This window comes from Poeciliopsis prolifica, unplaced genomic scaffold (genome assembly GCF_027474105.1).
Source record: "Poeciliopsis prolifica strain line A6 unplaced genomic scaffold, Auburn_PproV2 SCAFFOLD015, whole genome shotgun sequence".
Classification (NCBI taxonomy): domain Eukaryota; kingdom Metazoa; phylum Chordata; class Actinopteri; order Cyprinodontiformes; family Poeciliidae; genus Poeciliopsis; species Poeciliopsis prolifica.
Window position 1 is genome coordinate 10,819,616 of NW_026562390.1, and position 25,022 is coordinate 10,844,637.

At 35.8% G+C, this 25,022-nt stretch overlaps 1 protein-coding gene across 5 annotated transcripts; it reads right to left on the minus strand.

Annotated features, from left to right (window-relative positions):
- Positions 1 to 415: 415 nt before the first annotated feature.
- gpsm1b (G protein signaling modulator 1b) lies at positions 416 to 24,507 on the minus strand. Of its 5 annotated transcripts, none has more exons than XM_055040481.1 (14): positions 24,270 to 24,507; positions 15,977 to 16,198; positions 15,206 to 15,341; positions 14,945 to 15,087; positions 13,489 to 13,612; positions 12,445 to 12,560; positions 12,127 to 12,282; positions 11,390 to 11,498; positions 11,182 to 11,296; positions 9,928 to 9,998; positions 9,671 to 9,841; positions 4,336 to 4,492; positions 4,005 to 4,210; positions 416 to 2,719 (listed from the first exon to the last, which is right to left on the minus strand). In XM_055040481.1, the coding sequence occupies exons 1-14, from the start codon at positions 24,329 to 24,331 to the stop codon at positions 2,513 to 2,515; spliced, it is 1,995 nt and encodes a 664-aa protein (XP_054896456.1). In that variant the 5' UTR covers positions 24,332 to 24,507; the 3' UTR covers positions 416 to 2,512. The 5 variants fall into 5 exon arrangements, with proteins under 5 accessions (XP_054896456.1, XP_054896455.1, XP_054896457.1 ...); XM_055040480.1 differs by having other exon boundaries at positions 9,925 to 9,998; XM_055040482.1 differs by lacking the exon at positions 24,270 to 24,507 and adding an exon at positions 17,944 to 18,323 and having other exon boundaries at positions 9,925 to 9,998.
- Positions 24,508 to 25,022: the final 515 nt, after the last annotated feature.

Consider the following 25,022-nt stretch of genomic DNA (forward strand, 5'->3'; position numbering starts at 1 on the left):
ATGGCTTAGCAAGATTGAACCATTCAAAATATGTTCTGACATGTCTGGTAAAGAAATTATGCAAGGACTTTAGGAGGAAGTAAACTTTAAAAAGAGGAATTGCCACCTACTAACTTAACACACATATTCTAACTGAAATATGATATAAAAGATTGTGTTATGGTTTCTAGTCTTATTATCTTTAAGCAACTGCTTAAAAAAACTGAAAAATGCTTTTTAGTCCAACCCAGTTGTGATTATGCAATGAATGCGGAAGCTAGGAAATTGGCTTGGCTGGTACTTTTCTACAGTTCCAGGGTCATAAACTCGTTCAATAAGTGGTAGGTAAAGACGTAACTTTTCAGCTTGCTGAATATGTTGACACAATCATATGTGGAGCACCTGTTCCTGAAAGGAGGAAGTAACGCAATTCATATAAACATTCGAAACATTTTATTAAAAGCATGAGGCGACATATTCATGTCCTTAAAAGGAACATAAATACAAAATATATTTTTATGTACAATTATGGCAAAGATAATTAAAAGCATTCCAGATAATTTTTCTAAAAATGTTCATTTACAGAAAAAAAAGGAATATTTTAACTAAAGCTCCCAATATGTTTAATATCAAAGAGAAATGGACTGAGTATTCCAATGTGATTCACAATTTCTATTAAATTACATGGTATGAACTCTGAGGTTCAAATATGAGGTATGCAATACTTCTAAATAAAAAAAGAAAATTCTAAAGTTAAGAATACATAATCCCAGTACCATTAAAATAGATACTTTGTAGCTGGTCTTACTTTCAGACTCCTGGCAAATTTAAGTTTTTCATGTGTAGCATGTAGTAGCAATTGGGTGGTTAGAACTGTCGAGGTATTCCATTGTTTGAAGAAAAATAAAATTCTTTGAAAACTGCAAGCAATTTCATCTTATAATTCCTGTGGTTTAAAGTCAGCCTTAAAGAGATGATGCAAGATGGGCTATAGAAACCAGTTTGTTCTGGGAGAGAACTGAGGAAGCAGTAACATGAAGTCAGCTCGCTCACACCTGTTGCTGCGTACAGGTGGCTGGAAGTTGGCTCGGCTCTTCATCAATTACACATTAGACGATTTAGCAGTTCTACGTGAAACAAAAACAGGCAGAGGATAAATAAACTAATATTCTGCACAACTGGACTTTTTTCTCCTTCAAAATTTAGCTGTTACTTTACATTTTTGATACCAAGGGAGTAACAATAAAAGTGTCAGATGATACAAGTATGATTACTTATTGCATTTCTGTTTTAAGTAATTGCAATTAGGTCAAGTTTAAATGTCATAATACCGCAAACCCATGGTGTTTCTTCAAGGTTATACCCTGAGACTCCTACACCAGCCCATGGCTAGTCTACAACTCTCTCTAACAAACTGAAAAATGCACTTATCTGCAATCGATTATTCTAAAGCATTTATAATGCTAGCAACAATAAGCACAACCAAAGTAATCATGCAGAACTGTGATGCTGAATCACAATGTCACTCATATTAAAAGACCACACCCTTCAATTCACATACGTAATAAGTTTTTACCACATTGAGGCAGTGTGCTACGAATACGCACCAGAAACATGACATCTCTTTGCTTTTAACCAATAAATAAAAGCTGCGAAATGTAATTAGTTGTCAGATCTTCTAAGGATCACAGGCAAGTGAAAAAATCATCAACAAATAAAATTCAAAGAATTTAAGGTTAAATTAGCAAGTAACTCTGGTCTGTACCCATAAAGAAGCCATGTAATTTGCCCTTTAACCTTGGTCTAGAAAAAAATTAATTAGAACTTTATTGTAAAAACAAAGACAATTTTCTTATTTTGTCAGTGGATAATTTCTTTTCTTTCTTTTTTTTTTATCAAATAATTAGTAAAATAACTCAAGATGACCAAATGAGTTTGTCAAAGGCCAACATTAATACTGTCACGGCACAGACAACACTAAAAGTGGTAGAAACCACAAACAGATCAAGGATAAAACTAAGCAGCATTAATCAGAGCACAATGGAATTAAATTTCTAAACATTATAGTTCATGTTAACAAACGTCAGTGCACACCTCCCATTATAACTATACTGTTTTATAAGTTTTACTCTCCACATCATACTGTATGCCCAACCTGTGCATCCAAAAATGCATTTGACACTAGGGAATACAATCTCAGGTCTGAAAAATCATTTGATTAAGGCATTAGACTGAGTAGATACTTTTTCTATCTTTGTTAAGCCACCCTAAACTTTTTGCAGACTCCTCGAGCCTCCCATTTTGTTTAACATTGTATTTACACGTTATACATAATACATCAAGTAACATTTAACAGGGCACCACCTATTGCACATGAAATTTCTCTCTTCATTAATTAACTGGTTAGGTCACCCATCAGTACCTTTTTCATTTATTTATTTATTTTTTTTTTTTACGGCCTGCTCATCCTGCTTTTGCCTCTGTTTTCTATTTTAAATGACATGACAAGATGTACAGCATTATTCACCAAGTCCTAGCTTGGAAAGTCACCAGGTGGCTCCTGGTCAGGGGAGTGAGAACTGTCCTGGTCCTGGTCATCTGAGGGTAGCTGGACCCGCTGCTCATCCATACGCTTTGCCTGTACCCTTTGGATTAAGCTGAAGAAATCTTCATCAGGCACTGTGGGGGCATGAGGGCCTGCTTCTGGTGGGGAGCACCGTTGATCATCAATCCTAGAGGACTAAGGCCAAAAAAATGAAAGAAGTTAAACTCGAATAAATGATGGATGCTCAATGATAATATCTTTTGGTATATGTCCACCGGCTTTCCTTCCATTACCCTGAACTTTAGCATTTATCTGGTGTGAACTTCTGCTGCCATGAGACAAGCAAGCTATGACATTAGCCCCTATAATGAAAGTTCATAATACTTGGAAAATGTTAGCCAATAATCATTGCACTTTAAACAGTACTTGTTGCACACACACCGACTGGGATGACAATATAATTATGATATTAAAGAAATCCTGATACTGGCTAAACTTGATGTTTATTATATCAATGTGAGTTTTTTTCTTTTTATAAAAGATGCACCAAATGAAGATAAATGACATGCTTGCCTACAGAAAGCTTAATCTTGCAACTCCTTTGATAGATGTACAGATTTTGAATCCAAACAATTTATCTCTAGTGGATTTTTTTTGTTATAATTCTTAGACAAAAAAAACAAACAGAATTTGTCAAAATTGGCAGATTAGACCTAATGAAAGCAGCTTGAAAGCTGGCTTCCAGTGGGTAAAGGGCTGTAGTACATGTTTTTTTTTTTTTATCTTCACATAGATCTAAACCAGGAGTTTGTGCTAAACTATTTTTTTCTAAATCAGAGGGGACCAATACCAGAGTAACTCTATATACTCTGATTTTGTTTCGCCAAAGGAAACCCTACTGAATTGTTTTTTTGTTTGTTTTTCTTCCCGTTTGGCATGCTCTGCGCTCCCAATTCCTAGTCTGTTGGAGCGGATTAACACTCCTACTTGGCCTTCTTTTGCTGGGAATTTTTTTTATGTTTAATAGACTCATCCTTGCTACTGTCACCCCGTGCTTGCTCAGGATGATGGATTCCATCAAAGTCAATGAGTCAAGGGCTGAGAATTCTTACATAAATAACTTTTGATGCTAGAAACTGAGCTAGAACATCTGGTTTAATATGTAGGATCAGGCAGAACTGCATCTCATTGCCCCCTAATCTGCCTTCATGCCTGGATTATAGTGAATTCACTTTATTCAACTGCAAGTGAATTGGACCAGTTTTCCCTTATTTAGTGCCCAAGAATGACATTTGTTGTAAATCGGCAGTAAATAAAAAAATCATAATAATTTTGTTATTTTTCCAAGCACATTAGATTTGGAAAATGAAGCATTTCAGTTTAGCAGTTTTATGATTCCACAGGAACCCTGACGTCCTTAAAGTGTTTCAGTATTCTATGACAATTTAACTTTAGCACTTCTATAAAATGGGGTTCTGACCTGGCTCTTAATAAGCATGTTGAAGAAATCGTCGCTGGGTTCTTGATGATCTCCCTCACCAACCAGATGTCCCAGGTTGTTGTGAGTAATCCTAAGGCCTGGGAGGTTTCCAACACTAACACGCTGATCATCAAGGCGGCGACTCTGAGAGCTAGCAATCAAGTCAAACAGCTCCTCAGTCTGGGGGGATGTGGTAAGTGCAGGATCTGTAAAGGACAGTACAAGACAGAGAAATTACTTCCTAGTGTGACGATTTAGAATAATTAACTTTTTTCCCCAGGTGCACTTTGGTAATAAAACTGAAAAGGTGAAGAAGAAAAAATTAACTGACCTATCATCTCATTTAGGGATGTGTTGGCAGCACCCTCTGCGTTATCTCCGTTCTGTGTTTCATCAAGATGGCAGCGCTGATCGTCCATGCGGCTGCTCTGGAACTTACTGAGAAGGTCAAAGAAGCAGTCTTCATCGGAGGGGTCGCGGCCCAGTTTCTGAAAAGAAAATGACAACACTCTTAATCTACACCCTGATTGATTTTGGACCACCGGATGATGAACTACATCTTATGCGTAAAAAAAAATAAAAAATAGCAAAATAAACCATTTGGGCATTTTGCTAGGCATTTATTTCAATAAAAAAATGCCTAAATGTCAGACGCTGAATGTCAGATAATGCAAAAAGAGTACATTCGCATGGATCAAAATAAAGAAAATATCAAGAGACATACAGTAGATGTAGTTGCAAAGAAAGTAACTACACATTTAAAATTCTTCATTGATTTTACTTGTCCAAGAAAATGGGATTATCAATCACTCATTCACGAAACATATATTTTTAGGATGGGTTTATCTCTGCTAAAAAGTCTAATGATCCCATTTTTGTTTTGTTGATGAATACTGGCATGGAAAAGAATAAGAATGTTACTTTATTATAATCTTGACTAAAAGTACCATAATTTTACCATAGTTAGGTAATTTGTGCATTCTTACCTTCATGCAAAACAGATAAAACAAATTGGTTTACAAATATCTTTTAAGTAAGTTATATATAATAGCTTTACAATCCATTTCTTTAAACAGTATCAGAATAGCAAAACCTTTGTAAATAAATTCTTCAATATAGCATAATCCATATTTCCTGTAGTTCCTGGTTGTAACACAAGATGGAGCCTCTTCTTATTTAAAAATGCAGTTATTGATGAAAGGTGAATTAAATGAAGCCATTCTACTTTTTTTTTTTCTTTTTTAGTTCAGGAAATAAATTGAACTAAAGTTCAAATAGAACAGAAATAGAATATTCCGTTAAAAAGAATATTCTATTATTTTTAACAAACTATTATATAAGGGCTGTGATGTCAGTTTTACAGTTAATTTCAAACTCCATTTTTTTTTCCTAAAATGTGTTCCATTTTTTAAGAAGCAATACCAAAAGTAGCAGTTGTATAAAAAACATAACTTAATGTTTTTGTAAAGCTCTTAAAAATACATTAATTATTTGTATGTAGTTGTGTAGCACAAATCATGGTACAAGCGCTTATGAAAGTACAGAAACTGCCCAAGGATTGCCCGCTTCACTTCAAAATTAGCATGTGATTACATGGACCGTTTAGTCTCTAACTCATGCATTTGTGTTTCCTGTGTTTTCCATCTGAATTGCCCTATTTTGTGATTTCTAAAGACACTACACTGCTATGTCAAAAATGCAAACAGATATCCTTCTGGTACCCTTTTAGCAACGTACAAAAACTCTAAGTAAAGTGAAACATCTTACCAGCAGCAGTTGTCTAGCCTTTATCTCGCATTCCACTCTTTCTGGATCACTCTGTTCACATGTCTGGCTCACACCCCTTTCTTTTCTGCCATCATCCAAGACTCAATATTCTTCTCTTTGAGAAACACATCCACTAGCCTCTGATTTAGTCCGCTATTCCAGGCCTCTTTTAAACTGCATACTACCTTGTCCTCTCCGGTCTCTCAGTTTCTCTCTCCCTCTCTTTCTCCCTCTATGTAGATCCCTGGCAGGCCATTTTTGTCCTGTTCACCCACTGTGGGAAAACAACTCATTATGGGAAGCTAAGCGTTTGACCCTGTGGGGAGGGTACCAGCTCTCCGATCAAGGTCACATTATCAGCTGAGAGGCAGAGCTGTGGGGGACAAAGCGGGAGGAAGGGAGATAAAGGATAGAAAGATGTATGCAGGGGGAGTAGAAGTGTGAGCAATGCTTGGCAACAGGCTATTCCAGTAGGGATCAGATGTGCTAAACTGATGAGGAACCACGCATTTTTTGCTTTTCAAAAAGTCTAATCTGGTGTGACTTCTAGTAATTTGTGTCCTGTGTCCTTGGCCCAATGGATTCTCTGTGGATCTAGTCACTTCCTACTTTGTGATGTCCAATTAGTCAAGTAGGCCACAATGACAGAACAAGAGAAAAGAACATGTGATGATCAAGAGAGAGAGAAAAGGGGACAGAGAAAAGTAGGGAAAGAAAGCTGCAGAAAACAAAACAATTTGACTGAGAATGGCAATGATAGTTTAGAAGAAAGGCCTTGTTTACTTCAATCCTCACAGTCTAGAGGTAGAACAGATTGTGCCCATAAAAACCGACAATGCTCCAAATATGCAAACCACACACAACTTAACATAGAACCTGTAACTTAAACAGCAAATAAATGGTGGCCAACTCCACTCCTTGAGAGCTACCATCCTTCATTTTTTATTTACACACCTGAAACAAATGAAAAAATCATTACCAGGCCTCTGCAGAGCTGAATGATGAGTGATTCAAGCCTTTAGTTTTTAGATGAGTTGGAATAGATATTTAGCTTTTTGGAAATATTTTTGCTCATGAAAAACAGATGGCCGTGTTGTTCTGAGAGTGAAAAAGACTGCATTGGCTGCCTCAATGCAACATGATCTGTTTGGACACTGTGCTCAGACAGTTGTTTGAAAATATCATGGTCAACTCAGAGAATTACATTTGTGAAACAGTGAGAAAAAATAACTTAATTTCTGCATAAAACATTAACTGGTACTGTAGTGATATACTACCCAAATTATCGACAAGATATATGAAAGCAGAAAAGTAGCATGCGAACATTAGCTTAGCACTTCAGATGCTTCAGGTGAGAATATTGTCATATTCCCAGTGGGGAAGATATGTTATATGTACTGTATTTGTATAGTACTTTATCAAAATCAGACGACCTCCAAAGCACTTCGCACTACATTCAGTCATTCACCCATCAACGCACACATTCAAACTCTGTCAGACTCCACCAGGGCAGCTGTGGCTACAGTCCTGTAGCTTGTCACCATCAGAGACAAAATGCATGATGCCACCAGACCTCTGACTACAACCAGCAGGAAAATGCAAGGATTCACACCGGCAAACCTGATTACAGGACAAACTCCTGCCAATTTCTATCTCCAGAAAAAATAAAGCAAACAAACAATGTCAGCATGTGGTGTTACTGTACAATAGTGTTTAGGTGTGAAAAAATCTCAAGAGGATTTTAATCGCATCCCATTTCAATGCATAACTTGCCAAAAAATGGTCAAACCTAACAATGAATACTCTTCAACATTGTTAAGCGCAAGAAGATTCACATTTTCTACTCAATTAAGATGAACAATTATGAATCACACAAGTAATTTCCATGTTTTTCAGTCCTGTCAGTCAACTGATTACAACAATTAATATCATCACATTGGCAGATGATTAGATGCTGTAGGGGTGTGAGGCTCCAGCAGCTGTGACGGAGCACATTCATTAAACATTCTGTTTCACAGCAAACTGCTAATAGCTCTTAAATGAGTAGATACTGTTACAATGTTGCCAGCACATTCATTTCATAATTTCATAATGAACACTTAATAAAAATTAACATTCAAAAAGGTTTACTGATTTTATATTTCCTTGAAAGTGGAACTGAAGGAAATTAAACTGAGTCAATGTCTCTGAGGTCTTCTGATAATCTGAATCTTGTCTTTGCTAAGATGAGCCCTCAACGACTGCAATAATTGTCTGACATATTACAGAAAGTACGAAGGAATTAAACCGCAACTGCTACACATTTAACACCACATAAAATCTAATAGGTTTGTAGCTCTAAAATAAATTTTTCCCTACTGTTGGCAACAAAACCAATGAAGGAAGTCTCTTTTTGTGATTTTAAAGTATCAAAGTTTAAAAAACTGGCATTTGAATGTTAAGCTTAAAATATAAAAATGTACAACTTGAGCTCAAGCTCGGGATGCACAAAAATTGTCTGATTTTACGCCTCAGGGGGCCTAATTTGTGATTAGTCGGTTGGAAACTAAAGATTTGATCTTTCTATCAGTGAACATCCCAGACTAAAGCGATATCAGGTCACACTGACAACAACATTCAGTGTGGGTGTTGTTATCACCAGAATAAGACTTGGCTATTCTCTATATTTTTTGCATCAGTGAGTTGTTCATAAACAAGACAGTGGAAATACAAAGATGTAAGAAGCTCTTCTGTTATCTGATATGCATTAAAGTTCTTATAATGATAACCAACTTATGGAGACTGAAAGAACCATTTGTGCTGATTAGGTGTCTTTCGTGCTGCACCTACAATGAGCCGAAGCTTAACCCGTAGCTTTAGGAAGTCTGTGTCAAACATTCATTCAAAGTGAAACAGAATCAAAACAGTATACAACATTCTGGTTTTTACACCTCTCACCGCATTCTCAATCTATGGCAGAAAATTGCCTCATAAAAATTGTCTAATACATAAATAAAGTGCACTGAGAAAAAAAGAATCTTAGAAAACACCAGAAAAAAAATGAAATTCAATTTGACACCCTTCTCTTTTTCCATTACACAATCTAAGATTAATTTAAATTAGAGTCCATTTTTATCAGGTCATCCAACCAATCTTTTAAAGATGAAAGCTTTGCCATCATTATCACATTAAAGCTATGATTGATATTCCCACATTTTCTGTCTGTATTTGTTCTGCAACAGAGCGTTCAATTATATCTAAGAATTGTAGTCCAGAAGCAAACCATCAGAAGTTATAGAAATCAGGTGGATAAACGATTAATAATCATTACAGAAAGCTTCCATAAAGCTACAATAAACCTATGAACAGAAAATTTATCATTTAAAAACACATGAGTAAATTAATGACTTTCATACTGAGTTGGACACAGCTGATACTTTCTTTGAAAACAAAAAATAAATATGCATAAGTGACATTTTAGCATTATTAAATGCAGCTAAAAAGAAAAAAAAGGAGACTATAATTGTACTTATAAAGGAGCTATTAAAATTTACAACAACTCATTTCAGATGCATTTAATTGTCTTCAATATAGCCTGGAGTATTTTGATGCAATTGAAGATTTTCAGCAAAGCAGAAGCTGAAAGATTGAAGAGCTTTATAAAATTGGACTGTTTTTGAGAAATCATTGTCTTATTTCAGTGTAAATCTGTAATTATAGACAAATTCACTTCATGCAAATGATAATAAAAAAGTTAATTTGTTATTGAGAATTATTAAAGAGAGATTGGAACCAGATGAAATTGATGTCAGCCGGTTGGAGCTTTGTAAGCCCAAAACTAAAATCTATAAAAATATATTTGTAATTAGCTAAGCGAATGTGTTTTTAATCATAATAACTTGATAAAACAGATTACTTACAGACACTGGAGGTGTAACTTGAACAGTGATATCGTCGGTGTCAACAGGGGAGTCCAACCAGGGCCTTTCATCAGACGACTGACTGTCCGGGTAGCCTTTTCTTTTACCAGGTTGCGACAGCTGATTTCTGGATTTTCTCTGCATATTTTCCCAGGTTTGGTTGTCACCATTCTGTTGCAATGAAGCACGTTAGAGATAAATAGATGAGCAAGAGTTTAAGAAAAAACAAAACATATTTCAGCAGTTATACACACCACCTTGTCTGAGGAGTACTTCCATAGTTCTACACTGTCCATGCTGTTTCTCTTAGTGATTTTGGGTCTTGCTCCTGCAAAAAAAAAAAAAAAAAAGTAAATAAATGTTACATCACAGTTAAGATGTGATTATTCAACATTAGAGACTCACACTGTCTTAAATGAACTAACATGGGCTAAAAGCTGCCAGCTGTTTATCTTTTTTCAGTCTGTTAGACGGTAATTTCGGCGGTGGTCTCATGATGACCAACGTGAGGCAAACAACCAGGCAGACAAACTAAATAAAGCATCTGTTTGCCAAGCTCTGATTCCAAAGCGAGAAATGTGTGTCAGTTTCTACCCTGAGGTGTGTTCATGAATGTAGACACTATATAGACCAGAAAGACTGAAGAGATTTCCCAGGCTCTGTATATTTTTTAAGAAGCTCAAATGCACAAACTTGTGAACTGTTGAATCGTTTGATTTGGTATGAAAAATTATCTTTAGCCTCAGCTCAGACATAACACAAACACCACACTGCTTTAAATTGGTGTTAAACTTCAACATAGAGGTTAACTGTGAAAATAACATTGAAAACACATGTTTTAGAGCTGTTTTAAATGCATCTTTTCTTAATTTTATTTACAGTGATCATAAAAGTTTGCTTAGCCACAGAATAAACTTATTTTTTAAATACATCTTCATGACAAAGTAGCTTATAAAAGGATCTTGTCATTATATGGCCTACTTGAGCAAATTGCTAGACCCATGCTTCAAAACTGGAAAAACAAAGATGCACCAAGAAAACTAATTGTTGACTGGAATTAAATGATTTTCAGCTTCATTTCTTACTCCTTAAGTGTCAGAAACTCAAAATTCCTACATTTCTACAATTACCAAACACACAAAACACAAATACAACACTTTTGAGGGTAGAACTTGTCACAGTAGAAAAAGACTCAGCAGGCTTTTGTATTGTAAGGTATTTAAAAATAAGTTTGATAAACTGTTGACATGCAATAAATAATTGAATATACAACAGTATTTTTTATGACATATTGAGAGATTCCTTCAATTTATTTGGGCTACTTAGGCAGAACCTCATTTCAAAAATATCTATTATAAAGTTGTCTTTTCAGATATAATAAAAACTTTTAGCTCAACTTAAAGAGTCTGACCAATAAAACCTACCCTTGCCTTAAATGTGTGAAAATTACTTGGAAAAACCAATAGTCATCCATATTTCTTAAAAAAAGCAATCTAGTTTCAGGGTGTTACCTTGCATCTCAAACTCCGAGCTGGAGGGAGAAAGATCACTTTCATTGACTCCCAAAGCTTCCATCAGCTGCTCCACATTCATCCTGGCTGTTAGCTCCCCGTTTCTGTCTCCAATCTGAGGATAAGAGGCAATGAGACAGAGGTAAGTTAGAAAAAATTATTTCACACTGGACTGCATTGGATTACTGAGATATTTAAAATGTCCTACTTCTTTAGAGATGTCCAGGTGTTTTCGGGCATAGTGGAGGGCTTGTTTATGGTCTCCCAGAGACACATATGCATTTCCTAGGCTCCAGCAGGCACGGCCCTCGCCAACTCTATCAAAAACAAAACCAACACAGACTAAATCATAGTCAAGTTAGGCATTTTTGTTAATAATCATGACTTGTTTTTGTGGCATAGGGCATTTTACAAAATTTGACAAACACCAAATATTTAGCAAAAAAAAAAATATTTAGTCCATTTTTTGCTTTTGCCACTTTGCACTAAAGTACATAAAAGTTGGAAATGCCTCAAGACCATTCTGATTTTTTTGCTGTCCAGTCTATTAAATAAAAAAGAAATCATAAAGGGATGGGTCTAAACAGAACAAGAAAAAATGTCACTAACTTTTCACAACCACATGTAGCAAAGAATGAAATTGAACTGGCAGCAGGCTCAATGAGATAGAAACAAACATGTCTATTTTTTTGTCTTGTTTGCATTTTCAACACTGCAAACTGTGAGTCTATTATCTCTTAGTAGCTAAGTCCCATAAAAACACCACTTAATATAAAAAAAAAAATCATGACACATTTACTTCCTTTGTGTGGACCTTTGGTTGTTGGTATTACTTTTTTTTTTAGTGTTTATTAATGTGCTAATATGAGATCCTGCTATTGTTGATCCTTTAGTTATGTGGAGAATCCCAATAAATGCATTCATGATACCTGCCATTTACTCTACCTGTCATTGAGCTCCTGGGCTATGCACAGATGTTTCAGATGGTAGTCTATTGCCCTCTCATATTGTTGCAGTAGTGTGTAAGTGTTTCCCAAACTGTAACAAGCTTGCGCCTCCATCACTTGGTCCCTCAGCTGCCGAGACAGCTGCAAAGTTTTTCTGAGATGGGAAACGAGAGAATAGTAAGGGGAAAAAACATATGACTGGAGAGATGATAGATAGAAATCCTTTGGCTTTTAATGGGATGGGGCATGTATCTGGATTAACCCAGTTCCACTTAGACATTCTTCCACTAGATGTCACACTGTACTTTTGCTTTACCTGTAATATTCAGTGGCTGTGTTGAACTGTCCCAGAAATATCAGGGCATTGCCAAGATTACTGTAAGCTCGACGTTCAGCTGCTTTGTCCCCAAACTCCTTGGCAATGGATAACCGCTGTAAATGACAGAACAAGCTCAAAAAACATTTTTCAACACTTTGCATTCCATCTTACCAATAATAAAACATTTAGTCCATACATTATTGGCTTTATTTGATCACATTTTTTTGATGGAGCATACTTTTACTCGTATACAAGTAGCTCAACTATTAAGCTCTGCCTCTTTCTTTTACCTAAAAAAGGGTTTCTGCAGCACTAGTGGATCAAATCACCCCTTTATTTCCTTTTACAGGCACCATGTTCTGCTCTGTTGAATCCTGATAGATTTGTAATAGAAAAGGTGGGCTTCTCACAACAGAAAAGAAAAGGTTTCAAATGATGAGTGACATGAAAACAAGACGAGTTACTGAGCTACACTTTTCAATGAATCACAAAACCAATTTTCTTCTTGTTTCAGTAAGTAGAACACTTTCTGCATGCTAAACCAGATTTTGCAATGCAGAACAAAATGCATTCAGTTTAGTCCCACCTATGAATTTATCAAAAATGTATACTTTTTTGCTTCAAGAAAAGTACATATGTAAATAAATAAGTTTAAAAGAAATTACACAAAGATCAGTCCTCCTCTCCTGCTAGATGAACTGATGACCCAAAGTATTTTTGGAAGTAACATTTTCATCAATTTGACATTTAAACAAGATAAAGTCTTATGAGGAACTTTTCTTGGCAGGAACACAACTCGTACTGCATTGTTTGTCTCACAATAAAATCTGATACCATCTGTTTCATAGAAGGACCAAATACATTCCTGGAACATAAAAAGTTTTAATATCAACAAAAAGACCGAAACACATTTTTAGTTATTAATCTCCTCCTTTTTGTGGAAGAAAATACCATGAAGCGTAACTAAACCTGCTACTGTTTCAATGGATGTGGCAGGCAATTCACATTGGGCTCCTCTGAGTTAACCATGTGACCTCTCACCTGACGGTGAAACTTAATAGCTTCAACAAAGTTCCCTAGCAGGTAGTGGGTATTTCCCAGGTTTCCATACGCTCTCCCCTGAGCTGCTCGATCCCCAAGTTCTTTCACCAAGCACAAGTTCATCCTGTAGTAATAAGAATAACCATTAGTAGAATGATTGAAAAGACATTTATTAGGTAATATCTTTAGTGTCCTTTAAAATATATTATACTGTTTATTTTTACATGTACCAGAACGTTAATCTATACAATTGAAACCAAACATTTACATAAACTGTATAAAAAGACGAGCTTTTTTCTCCTCACAATCTTCCATGAAAAACACAAAACATGATTCTAGATTATTTAGGGTTACAAACATTATTTGTATTGACTAAAAACAGGGTACGGTAATGGGAAAACATTTTTTTCAAGATTTTTTGTTTTGCTCAAATTTAAGTGTATATTGGCCCTTAATATAAAATGCTCTGGATACAAAATAATTGTAATGTTTTTCACTTTTACTTAGAAATGCATTAAAGTCTCTTTAAGTTATCCCTTTAATTTCTCCCGTTAACCTTTTACCCGTTTCCCTCCCCTCCCCCCGCGATTTAATTTCTTTGTTCCTGTCTATTTTTTTCTTTACATCATGTATTTCTGCCTCATTATGCAAATGAGGAGGGGTTCTGCCTTAAGGCTTCAACTTCTGTCTATTGGTTGGTTCTCATTACACCTTGCAGCTCCTCAATTGATGTTCTGGGTTTATTTATGACATCTATGATCGTTTGCAGTACATTCTATGCTATGTAAACAGGCAAAAGACTATTTTTAAAGCACTTTGAATTGCCTTTGTTCCTGAAAATGTGCTATATAAATAAAATGACCTTACCTTACCTTTAGGGGGGAGTGGCACTGTGGAGTACTTATGAACATTCAGTATGTAGCTTGAGCTTCTTGAACTTTTGCATAAGACACTAATTTGCGTTATAATTTGAATGTTCTAAATTTAACATTTAAAAATAAGTAAAAAGCTTTAAAAAAAAAAAAAGTTTACATACTGCAGCTTTAATTTGAGAGCAGCTTGAGTTTCTCATAGCTGTTTCGCCAGCCACTAATTTGTTGCATGTAAACTATACGTAGTAAACAGAAAATATTATTTCTAATAAAACAGTTAACGTATTTAAAAAAAAATTGCTATGTAAACAGTTACTCATAATTATATTACTCATAATTATATTAGATATTTACTAAGCTTAACATGTTTGACTCTTAAAGCTCTTGCATTTTTTTTCTTTATGCTCCAAACATAATTTTAAAAAATCCCAAAGTGTATCCACCTTGAGGTAAGACGTGTGTACAACTCTTAGTCCTCAGTAATTGTTCAAACAAAAGGTTTTACCTGCTACCTTTTAAGCTCAACAACAAAAAACAAATATACTCAAAAATTCAATTGGATACGTTATATTAGTAATACATACTCATAAAAGCCTGTAGCCTTCTGCAGTGTCTCTCTGACATCAGACGGCAGCTCGCCTGGTTCCTGGGTGCAGCCCCACAGCTGCTGTTTGCCCTTTGCATGAAACACATTTCCAATGTTGTACAGTGCTCTCGCTTCTCCAACCTACAGCATTATAGTAAAAAGACACAGTAGGATACTGAAGCATGTGTTTGTTTAAGTCATTTTTATTATAGTCCAAGACGGGTGTTGATGCATTGCTGTTCATCAGTATACACTTTACCTTGTCGCTCTGCTCTTGAGAAATATCCAGATGCCTTTGGCAGCAGACAACAGCCTCGTCAAAACGCCCCAACACTTTTAAGGTGTTACCAAGGTTACCACTAGCTTTTCCTTCTCCAATTCTGTCACCTATGGTTCTGAGAAAATTAAAAACACATTTCTACATTTACAATATGGAACAAAACACTTTCGGACGTGAATCAGTAAGTTGAATAATTAGCATTAAGGTATTAAAATGCAGTTCATTACAGACATGTTGTATGGTATGTATGCAATTTACCTGCTTAAATCAGACCCAGTGCTCCCCAGTGAGACTGTAATGTAATAAAGTAAATCTCCCGGGGGCGTTTAATCATTTCCCTGCTGAAGTACCAGCTGCAGTCACTGTAGGAGACCATTTTACTAACAAGCTAAATATCCTGCTTGTAGTCAACTTTTACTGTGAAATATTCCTTACCAGTGATGCCCCACATGCTAATGACAGTATTCATGTTAACATTAGCATTTTGGCTAATTTTAGCTTATACACTAATTTTAACATACAGAATGGTGCAAGTCCATGTTCGTCAACAAGCTTGTGACTCTCCACATGCAACTGATTACAGCTTTCTTTAACATTGACGCTTATTTTTAGCATCAGAACGCTGGGTCCAAACCGACGGGAACACTTTGGCAGGTTCAATTTCTTCAGAAATTTTCTAGTTTTGTTAGTAATACACCAAAAGTATATTTGCATTCAGCCAACTGTAAATGTAAGTAAGTGACTGTTCACCTGGCCAGGGTTAGGTCATGTTTGTGGTATTCCAGGGCTTTTCCATACTCCTTGAGGTAGAAGTAGGCATTGCCAAGCTGGCTGTATATGGCACTGAGGGTCTTCAAGTCTTCTGTGCCAACTTGCACGGCTGCTTCAAAAAACGCTGTTCCTCCTTTAAAGTCTCCCGCCTTGCACAGCCGCTCACCTTCCAAGGCCAACTCCAAACAAGAGGCCTCCATTCTGAAAGATAAGAGACAAGACAGATACCAGGTCAAAGGTACCTGGTCTACACTATGTAGCCTATGACCATTTACAGTAAAACAGATGCTACTGAAGTGGAGGTGCAACATCTTAAACTGGTAGTATCACTATGACAACAGGCTCTGTAGGCATTTCTGTGGACTGTTGCTGTAGCAACTCTGTCTAAGCTCAAAGCTGAACCCCATGAGAAGATGTTGCACTTCTCACTCATCGGAGAAACACAGCCCTCCTTCACTGACACAGCATATGAAATTAAAAGCATCCTGGTTTTCTACTTTGAGCAACACATCAGAGCTTAAAAGACCTGAAAAGGTCAACTTTCCTTGCAATATCAATGTGTGCAAAATCACAATTGCAAAGTGCTAATGAGAAAACTATTACTTGCTTGGCTTTTACACTTCCAAGCATTTTGACTGTCAGTTTGGCCATGTGTAGAAACTTTTCCATGCTTCGATTCTGACATCTGATAGATTCTAATGCCAATATACAGAATATGCAAATATTATAAAGATGAGAAAAGAAATGGACTGGTGGAGCACCAGCAGCACACTTAACACCGAAGAGCAATTTCAGGTTCTCCATTATTTTTGAGTGCTACTTGGCCTATTGATAAGTTAAATTAACAAGTTGATATTCTTTCATGGTTCCTACAGCAAAGAAATGATAGACTTTACTCCCAAAAGAGGTATGTCTTTTGTTTTTTTAAGTTTTTTTAATAGGATTCCAGAGAAAGTACTGAAGATTTTTTTCAGGTTGTATGGAACATAGAGTAGCTGAACAATGTCTGAAAAGAGGCTTCTACACTATTCCCTCACTTGTAAGAGAGACAGATATGATTGTATATAACAGTAAATAAAAGGACGGGTAATTGACTTTTTGTTCATTTGAAAGAATATTTACTGCTTTTCAGTTTTACATAAAAGTAACTGCATCTTTATGATCTTATGTTTACAAAGGACTATATTCACAGCTTGAGAATCTCATATGAGACATCCAATCCAGAATTTATAGGAAGCTTTTCAGTTTCACTGTACCCCTAAATAGATATAGCGTTGAATATAGTTAGGAGGTGGATGTCCTTGAATTTGATCTGTTTTCCAAAAACCTTTATTCCACAGAAGAGAACAAGGATGAGGTTTTTTAAACAAGAACATTTAAAGGATGTCTTTGAATATTCAGTCCATGGTTCCTACAGTAAATTTATGACTCAGCTTTTCATTAACATTAATTTGCATAAACATCGCTATCTGATTAAATTTTCTCTACTTGTCCAAATAATAAATCACAGTGCTAGATGTGATTCAAAATCTTACATCAAAGTGCTAAAATGACCCCATCCATATAAACAGCACCTGTGTTTTTGCTTTGTTCGCATCTTATCCACATACACCTGGAGCTCCAAGTGCAAAGGCCTTAGCATAGACTGTGGTCGGGGTCCGTGGTGGACAAGTCTGCACACGGCTCTCTCTGCTCCAGTCAGAGGACACGGCTCCATTGCTATGAGGGTAATGTTTAAGAAAATTTCCAACTAAAAAATTTTAAATATATTTTTGTTGATGTTGTTTTTTTTTACACAAAGTTGATTTTCCAAAATTGAAAGAAGAAAAAGAAAAGCACCAGCTGTCCTTCCATACAAATCCCACACAGTCTCAAATCGCTCCACCAAAATCCAGATAGCTGGAAAATGTCCAGCAATGCGCAGTCGTTCAAACTGAAAGTCATACCCACAATCCAAGAACATCCACTTCAGAAGTCTTGAGGCCTGTTATAAAAAAGAGACTAAATAGCTCGGTTTTTAAGCCAAAACAGTCAAAAGGGAACCGTTTGAAATTCCACAAAAGATTTACACCAGATATGTGTTGCAAAAAAAGAGAAACTCTTCAGAAGTCTTCAAAAAAGATTCATTTTGTCTGATAAAAAGAGTCTCCTGGTGTTCTTTTTGCTGTTTCTATGCATTACCAAAATGAGTCCGCCCCTTTGTTTCTTTATCTTAACAGAAAATGGTCCAGGTTACAGCAGAGACGCGTTCAGTTACATTACAGCATTACTTTTAAACTTGCCCGTTGTCCCGCTCAGAAACAGAGAAAAGGAATGAGAGGAACACGACTAACCCAGTGACCTGCACCTTCTTATTAGAGTTCAATGAAGTGAGTGGCCCACAGTAATCCACCCATCTGCTGACACGAGCACAAAGATAATTAGGTCCACAGCAAAGACAGATTATTAAACCCAGAGGACCAATTAAATGAATACATTGTGGCAAAATAAAAACAAATGTAAGAATGTCATCAGGGTTAATGTAGAAAAGGTTTAATTAGAGAGAACTTTATGCTAAAACCTCCTGTTCTAACACACCAGGTTAGAAGAAATTCAGAATAAAATCTACCATAACATCGCAAGGTTTAAAGCTAAAATGTTAGAATTACATAGAAAGCAAAATAAAATATGGGATAAATCATGGAAATCCGACAGCTTACCTGGAGAAAACTTTGAATTGTTATAACTGTTGTTGTAGGCCAAGGGAGTGAACAATTGATTTCTTTTCTTAATCAACATTTTAACCAACTTAATATAAGGTTTTAAGAAAAAGCAGCATAACATTACAACAGCAGCCCTAATAAGTGGTAAATTAGCCTTTTAACTTTTCAACTAATAGATACCACAGTGCAGGACTCTAGACATCAATCAAAAGCTCAATAGTCTACCTTTCCCAAATTAATAGTTTACCTCTGAGATTACAGCTGAGTCCTTCACTATGTGTCGCACTTAAATATCCATCTATTATCAAATACACTTATCCTTGCATAAGGATAAGTCTTGCTTCTGTTTTAGGCCCAAAAAGCAACTAGCTGCTGCTGCATGTTTTATACAAACATGCAATCTTTGGGCATGTTGGGAGATTTGCTATAAAGCATTAGTCACTGCGCTCTGTTTACCATTGAGCTCCATGACTTATCACTAATCTCACAGCTTTAACTTATGTGTTGCATGTTCAGGTTTGATATATCCTCCAGTTTACAAGGCTATAGGACCATGCTCCTTCTTTAACTCCTGTCCTTCTTACATTATATCAACTTATCAGTATCAGAGATTTTTTGAGACGTATTAATTTCAGTTTACTGCTCTATTCTTATGAATCAACCGCAAACTGATCTGAAATGGAAGAATCTATACTCAATTAACTTAAGGCGTGTGATATTGGATGCAAGTGTTTTATATGATTGAAACCATGTACTGATTGTAAATCTCAGTTGGATATTCCTTAGAGAAAAAGTTTAAGGAAACCAAGCCCTCTGTGTATTCCACACCCTTAATCCTATGATGTGCAATGTACAAAATGAGACTGGCTACATACATGTATGTGTTTAGATGTGATTGTTTTTTTTTTTCTTAAGTAGAAACATTCAGTAATAAAATGCAACAGCATTCTTTAATCAAACTGAATATCAGGGTGTACTAGATTAAAAAATGTCACACCAGATGGGTGGATTTCATGTGAAGCCACTATACGTACAGGCTTCACAGGTAACATTGTAACGTCACTTTTATTACAAAGACAAGGTTAAAAAAATAACACGCTTGGAAAATATTAAATAAGTTATGTGGAAATTATGCAGATCAGATTACCGCTGCGGGTAACAGTCCTCAAAAATGTGCAAAGTCCAATTCTAAGAACACCAAAAATGGTAAAACAAATATTTTTACTGGTTGGAAAACTGGTGGAACTCTTACATGGATACTCTAAATTAAAATTCCAGTTAGAAAAACAGATGGCAACACTTCACAAAAAAAAAATAGTATGCTCCAAGAACAAAATAGAAGATGCAGCAGGCATTAGCAAACACAAGGAAAGGAAAGCCACAAGGCCAATGAAAGAACATAATGTTACAAAAGAACACATTAAAAACCCCAGTCTAGTCACTGCTATACAAGACATAAACATTAAGTGAGTAGGCAAAGAAGTTTAAACTTTTGTGATGGTGGCTTATTTAATTTTTTCCAAATAAAGCAATAGTTAAATTTTCATACAACAAAAAAAAAAAACTTTTGCATGACTTTTACAAATCCACAGAGCTTAGAAAGTGAAACGGCTAAGTGAAAAGGAATAGAAAATGTGAGGCAGATTTTGAGATTTTGGCAGTAAAATGGAAAGAATGTAGAAATGAATAAAAGTGGATCACAGGAAACGGAGCATGACTGTTGTCGCAGTTAATAAAATAGGTTCTCTTTCAGAAAAAAAAGACAGAAATAGAAGGGAAATAATTCCTCTCAAACACAACTAAACAATAAAATATGTAAGAAAAAAAATTTAAAAAAAACACTAACTGACCCAGTGATGGAAAAACATCAAAGAAAATAAAAGCAACAGAAAGACCACTGTGAAACACATACACAGATTTATGAGCACATAAAAAAGGAAAAAAGGAAAGAAAACAAAACATTCACTAATTTCTTTGTTCTCTATGGCAGAACTTTATTGGCTTTCAGTCTCTGTGGTTCGAGTTGCGTCAGATATGAGCAGAAAGCTGTCCCCTTCTCTCCTCTAATGAACACTTAAAACTGAGCTTTTGTGTCACACTTGTGTCTGTAAACTTTCCAAAAGACTAAATGATAGAACAAAATTGTTTGTGAAAGAAGCTGGTTAGAGGCAAGTCTATGAATGTTTCCCAGTAAAAAGCAAATCCCCTTTTGAAGGTTATATAGTCAAGTTAACACCAAATTAAAATAGTGTCTCTCACATCAAGTTTAAAAGGACACTTTGGTTCTTAATTACTTAATTTTTTATAAAAATGCCTCAATCATTAAAATGTTTAAGGTTTATTACCATATCAGGCAGAAGTGACAAATCATTTTACTTTTCAATATGTTTCTAAACTCCAAATTTGTAAATAAGATACAAATACAATACAATATGAAGCAATTACAACCCTACAATTGAGATCTTTTTTTGTCTGGGCACTTAATTATTTGCATTAGTAATCCTGTACATGTCAACTGTAATAAAATGAATCAATGAAGGGTTTGCGATTTGGAAAATCAATTTGAATACCACTGTAGCATCTGTCGGTTTTAACAAAGTACTAGCATAAGACAGAAGACCCTTCTGAAAAATTATAGTTCAAGACATCTCTATAAAGGCGATAACTAAAAAAAAAAAATACAGACAGCAGTAGACCTGTATTTTAGAGACTATTCAAATTGTCATTTGCACTTAATAAAAGGTCTATATGCTCACTGTTGTGATGATTAGCAATTTTTAAAGTCTTTTTCTATTATTTCATTTTGAAAAGCTCCACATGACTCTTGGCATGTCTAAGAAACCCTGTGCTCAGAGTAGTAATACAGCCATAATTACAGTCTACCATGGCTAGTTGTCAGGGGAACTAAAGAAAAACTCCAGGAATGCTTTTCCTCACACAGTATTTTTCTCTCAAAACAGAGCCTCTTTCTTCTTTTCTTCAAATCTCCTGTAAAGGTACATTTCGCCACCCTGTCATTGTGTTTTGTCTCAGCCATGTTTTCAGTGGCTGAATTATTTAGAAGAAGATCAAAATGTCCTTCACATACCTGAAAGGAAATTATGTAAAAACTAGAAGAAAATCTGTTCTCTCAGGAGTTGTTCAGAAATCTAAAAAGCACATAAAGCATAAAATTTGAGAGAGGATATGGTTTAAAACATGGCGATCAAATGTTAATACGTTTAGTAGGAAGCAAGAATGCCAAGCTGCTTTTCCCCAGCTGTTTGTTTCTCTGAGTGCATTTCTGACCATAAAACATGACATGATTGAATCATTGATTTTTCTTTTTTTTTTTTTTTTTATGATGAGACTTTTATTGGTTGCTTGCTTCAGCTTACAATGTTTATCAGAAAAGTAGCTAATACTGAATGTTTAAGGAGTTTAAAATGGTTTGCATAGCTGAAAATGTTTTGAATGTAACCAAGGATCTCAAGGTTTTGTAAAGGGACCTGCTATTTCTGTTCCCTTTAAGGGGGAACTCTGTGGAAATTTTGACACAAATCATTTACAAGGTAATGCTGAAGTTAAACGCTGTTAGAGTTAATAAGCAAACTGCAGCTACAAATGCAAAAATCCCACAAGATTCAAAATATATTGAGAAATCCGAGTACAATATAAAGTGGCCACCAGTAAACCGAGTAGCTTTAAAGCTGTAATATGTATGCAGCATTTACAGCAAATCCAATTTAAGGCTGCTCCTCTTGCAAGCTGGAAACCCAATGGAAATTCTGAATTTAGGTGCTGAGATTAAGGCAAAAATGCTATTAGCAATACAACCCAGCTAATCTTGGACCAACTGCCTTGATTAAAATTTTTAAAAGTTAGTGTTTCAAAATCACATCTCTTACTAGTAAGCAACCAAGTGAAGGCTGGACATCCATAAAGATAATCTGATTGAGAAACTAGTTAATATCATTCTATTTAGAGCTGCTCTATCTAAAATAGTAAAACTAAAAAAATTTATATTGACCAATGCCTCTTAAAAGTAGTAATATTTCATGACAGTAAGCAATAAAGATACACGTAAAATAAAATAGGTTTGGAAGAAGTAAGTGCTTGAAATATTTAATGAGATATTATGGTTTGTTGCTAATACTGCTGTATGTTGCACTGTTTAAAGTTGATGCATCAAGTTTGGCTTTTTTTTTGTTTTGTTCTTCTTTTGATATCGTGAATTATACCCCAAGTATTTTTGCTGTTTTTGTTGTTGTTGTTGTTTTGTTTAATGTTTTTAACACATATTCAGCAAAGAGAAAATAAAATTGCAGTTGATCCCCGAACCCATAAAGATATTGATACCACTGAATTGAAAGTCAAGCTTTTTTTAATGCTTTCAAAAGGATTGTGTACAGGCTGCGCATTTAAATTACACAGACCATTTCACAAAACCAAAATCACATTGTGGCATTACACTGTTCACTGTCTGCTCTACAGATTAGGCTGCCTGGAATGTTAATAGAGTGTTGACTTGAGATGTGACATTCATAATAGCCTGCAAGGTTGGTGTGTCCCCTGACAAAATGACACACAAATTATATTTAATAGTGCTAATCACAGCAATGCTGTTTTCCCTTCTAATTTCACCAGCATAATTAGGTCAACACACAACCTTTCTACAGTGAGTGTGCAGATATGCGAGTGTGCATGTATTGTCTGTAGTATACCAAAACAAGAACGAGACTTAAATAAGATGATACCAGGAGAATCATTGTTGGCAAACAATGGAAGAAGCATGACAGCGTTTGCTGAAAGTCATCATGTTGGACTTTGTTTTTCCCTTACATCGTAACAGCCACTCACCATTTATCAGGGCTTGTTTTATTACCCAGAGGCATGGTAATTAACCCAGAGACATGATTATTAAACCCTTTGACTGGGAGTCTATACTGATAATTAGAGGCGACATGATTAGCCTAATGTTTGACAAGTTTAACTAAAACAGAATGATGGGTAAGTAACTTACAAACACCAAGGACTGGAGAACTAAGGAAACTTATAAACAAAACGTGCTTATGCTTATACGCAAAAACGAATGACGTCAAAGGACAAATATGCAAAACAAAACAAAAAACAAAAAAACAAAAAAAATTAAAAGCACTGCAAGTATATATATTTTGTTTGTTTGTTTTTTTTTTTACATGGTCCATCTAACCCAAAGCCTCATCTAGATGAAGTCCAACCTGTGGACTGTCCGTCTCTGCAACATTCCTCCAAAGTCCACATCTTTCAAGGCTCCTCTCAGTCTGTACATTCCAGCCACAGCGGCTCAATGATCCGAGCCAGGAGGAAGGCTTGGAGCTCAGCTCTGGCTGCTGCTCCTGCTGCTTTGGATGGGTCTTTTTAAACCAGTCTAAAGCTGGCTGGACGAGGTTCCCTCAGACTAGCTCCTCCTTAAGCAAAGCCCTGAGCTGGCAGTTTCTTCTATCCTCTCTTGTGTTTCTGTCCCTAAAACCGCTTTACATACCTGTGGTTTATCACAAAATATATGATCAACCCCCTTATATACATACATGTCTACCAAGGGTTCTTACCTTGAGTGCAGCCTCTTGGTGGCCAAGTCTTGCTCCACACCGTTAGCGGCCGACTGAGCCATGGGAGAGCTGCTTATCTGCCCGACTCCAAACCTGCTTCCTCCCGCTGCAGACCCCGTTACAATCACTTCCTCCAGAGGCAGAGACCTTTTCTTCTTTCTCGAGGCGTGCCGCTCCTCCGCCCCTCCCTCTCCGCCTCTCCTTATTCTCTTTCTTCATTCACCACAGTAATGGCAGCCGACACGGAAGTGACTCCCTGTGCAAATAAGCTCGACACGCACGTGGCCCCGCCCCCTCAGCCACGTCACGTTGTGTGTTTGGACGGTTTGCTCACGTTTTGTTGTTCGTGGTTTTACTGCTCTGGAAGACACATTTGGTCTATTTAGACAAAACAAAAATGAAATTGTATATCCATACGTAGTATTTATCAGTAAGTTGTGGCTTAAATCAAATTAGAAATAGCAGGAACTGTCTTTTGTGTGTTTTCTTTACCATCTGAGAGCTTATGGAGACTTATGTTACTAAAATGCTTAAATCTGAGCGCAGCGTTTTATCCTTTACTACTAAAACAATTTATGTTCTGAAATGTGTGGTAAAGGCAGAGAGCAGGGTGTTAAAGTTATCCCAACAACAAAAATATGTTTTAAAAGCACAAAAAGTAATAATAATAATAATAATAATAATAATAATAATAATAATAATAATAATAATAATAATAATAATAATAATAATAATAATAATAATAATAATAAT

What these genes read in the sequence shown, in the direction of transcription:
- gpsm1b (XM_055040478.1), bottom strand. Translation starts at nt 17,714, where the DNA reads ATGGAGCCGTGTCCTCTGACTGGAGCAGAGAGAGCCGTGTGCAGACTT. An exon ending in AAGGCTACAGGCTTTTATGA is followed by an intron (nt 13,613 to 14,944) that starts GTATGTATTACT and finishes TTATTACTACAG; the next exon opens with GATGAACTTGTGCTTGGTGA. An exon ending in GCCCAGGAGCTCAATGACAG is followed by an intron (nt 11,499 to 12,126) that starts GTAGAGTAAATG and finishes TGTTTTTGATAG; the next exon opens with AGTTGGCGAGGGCCGTGCCT.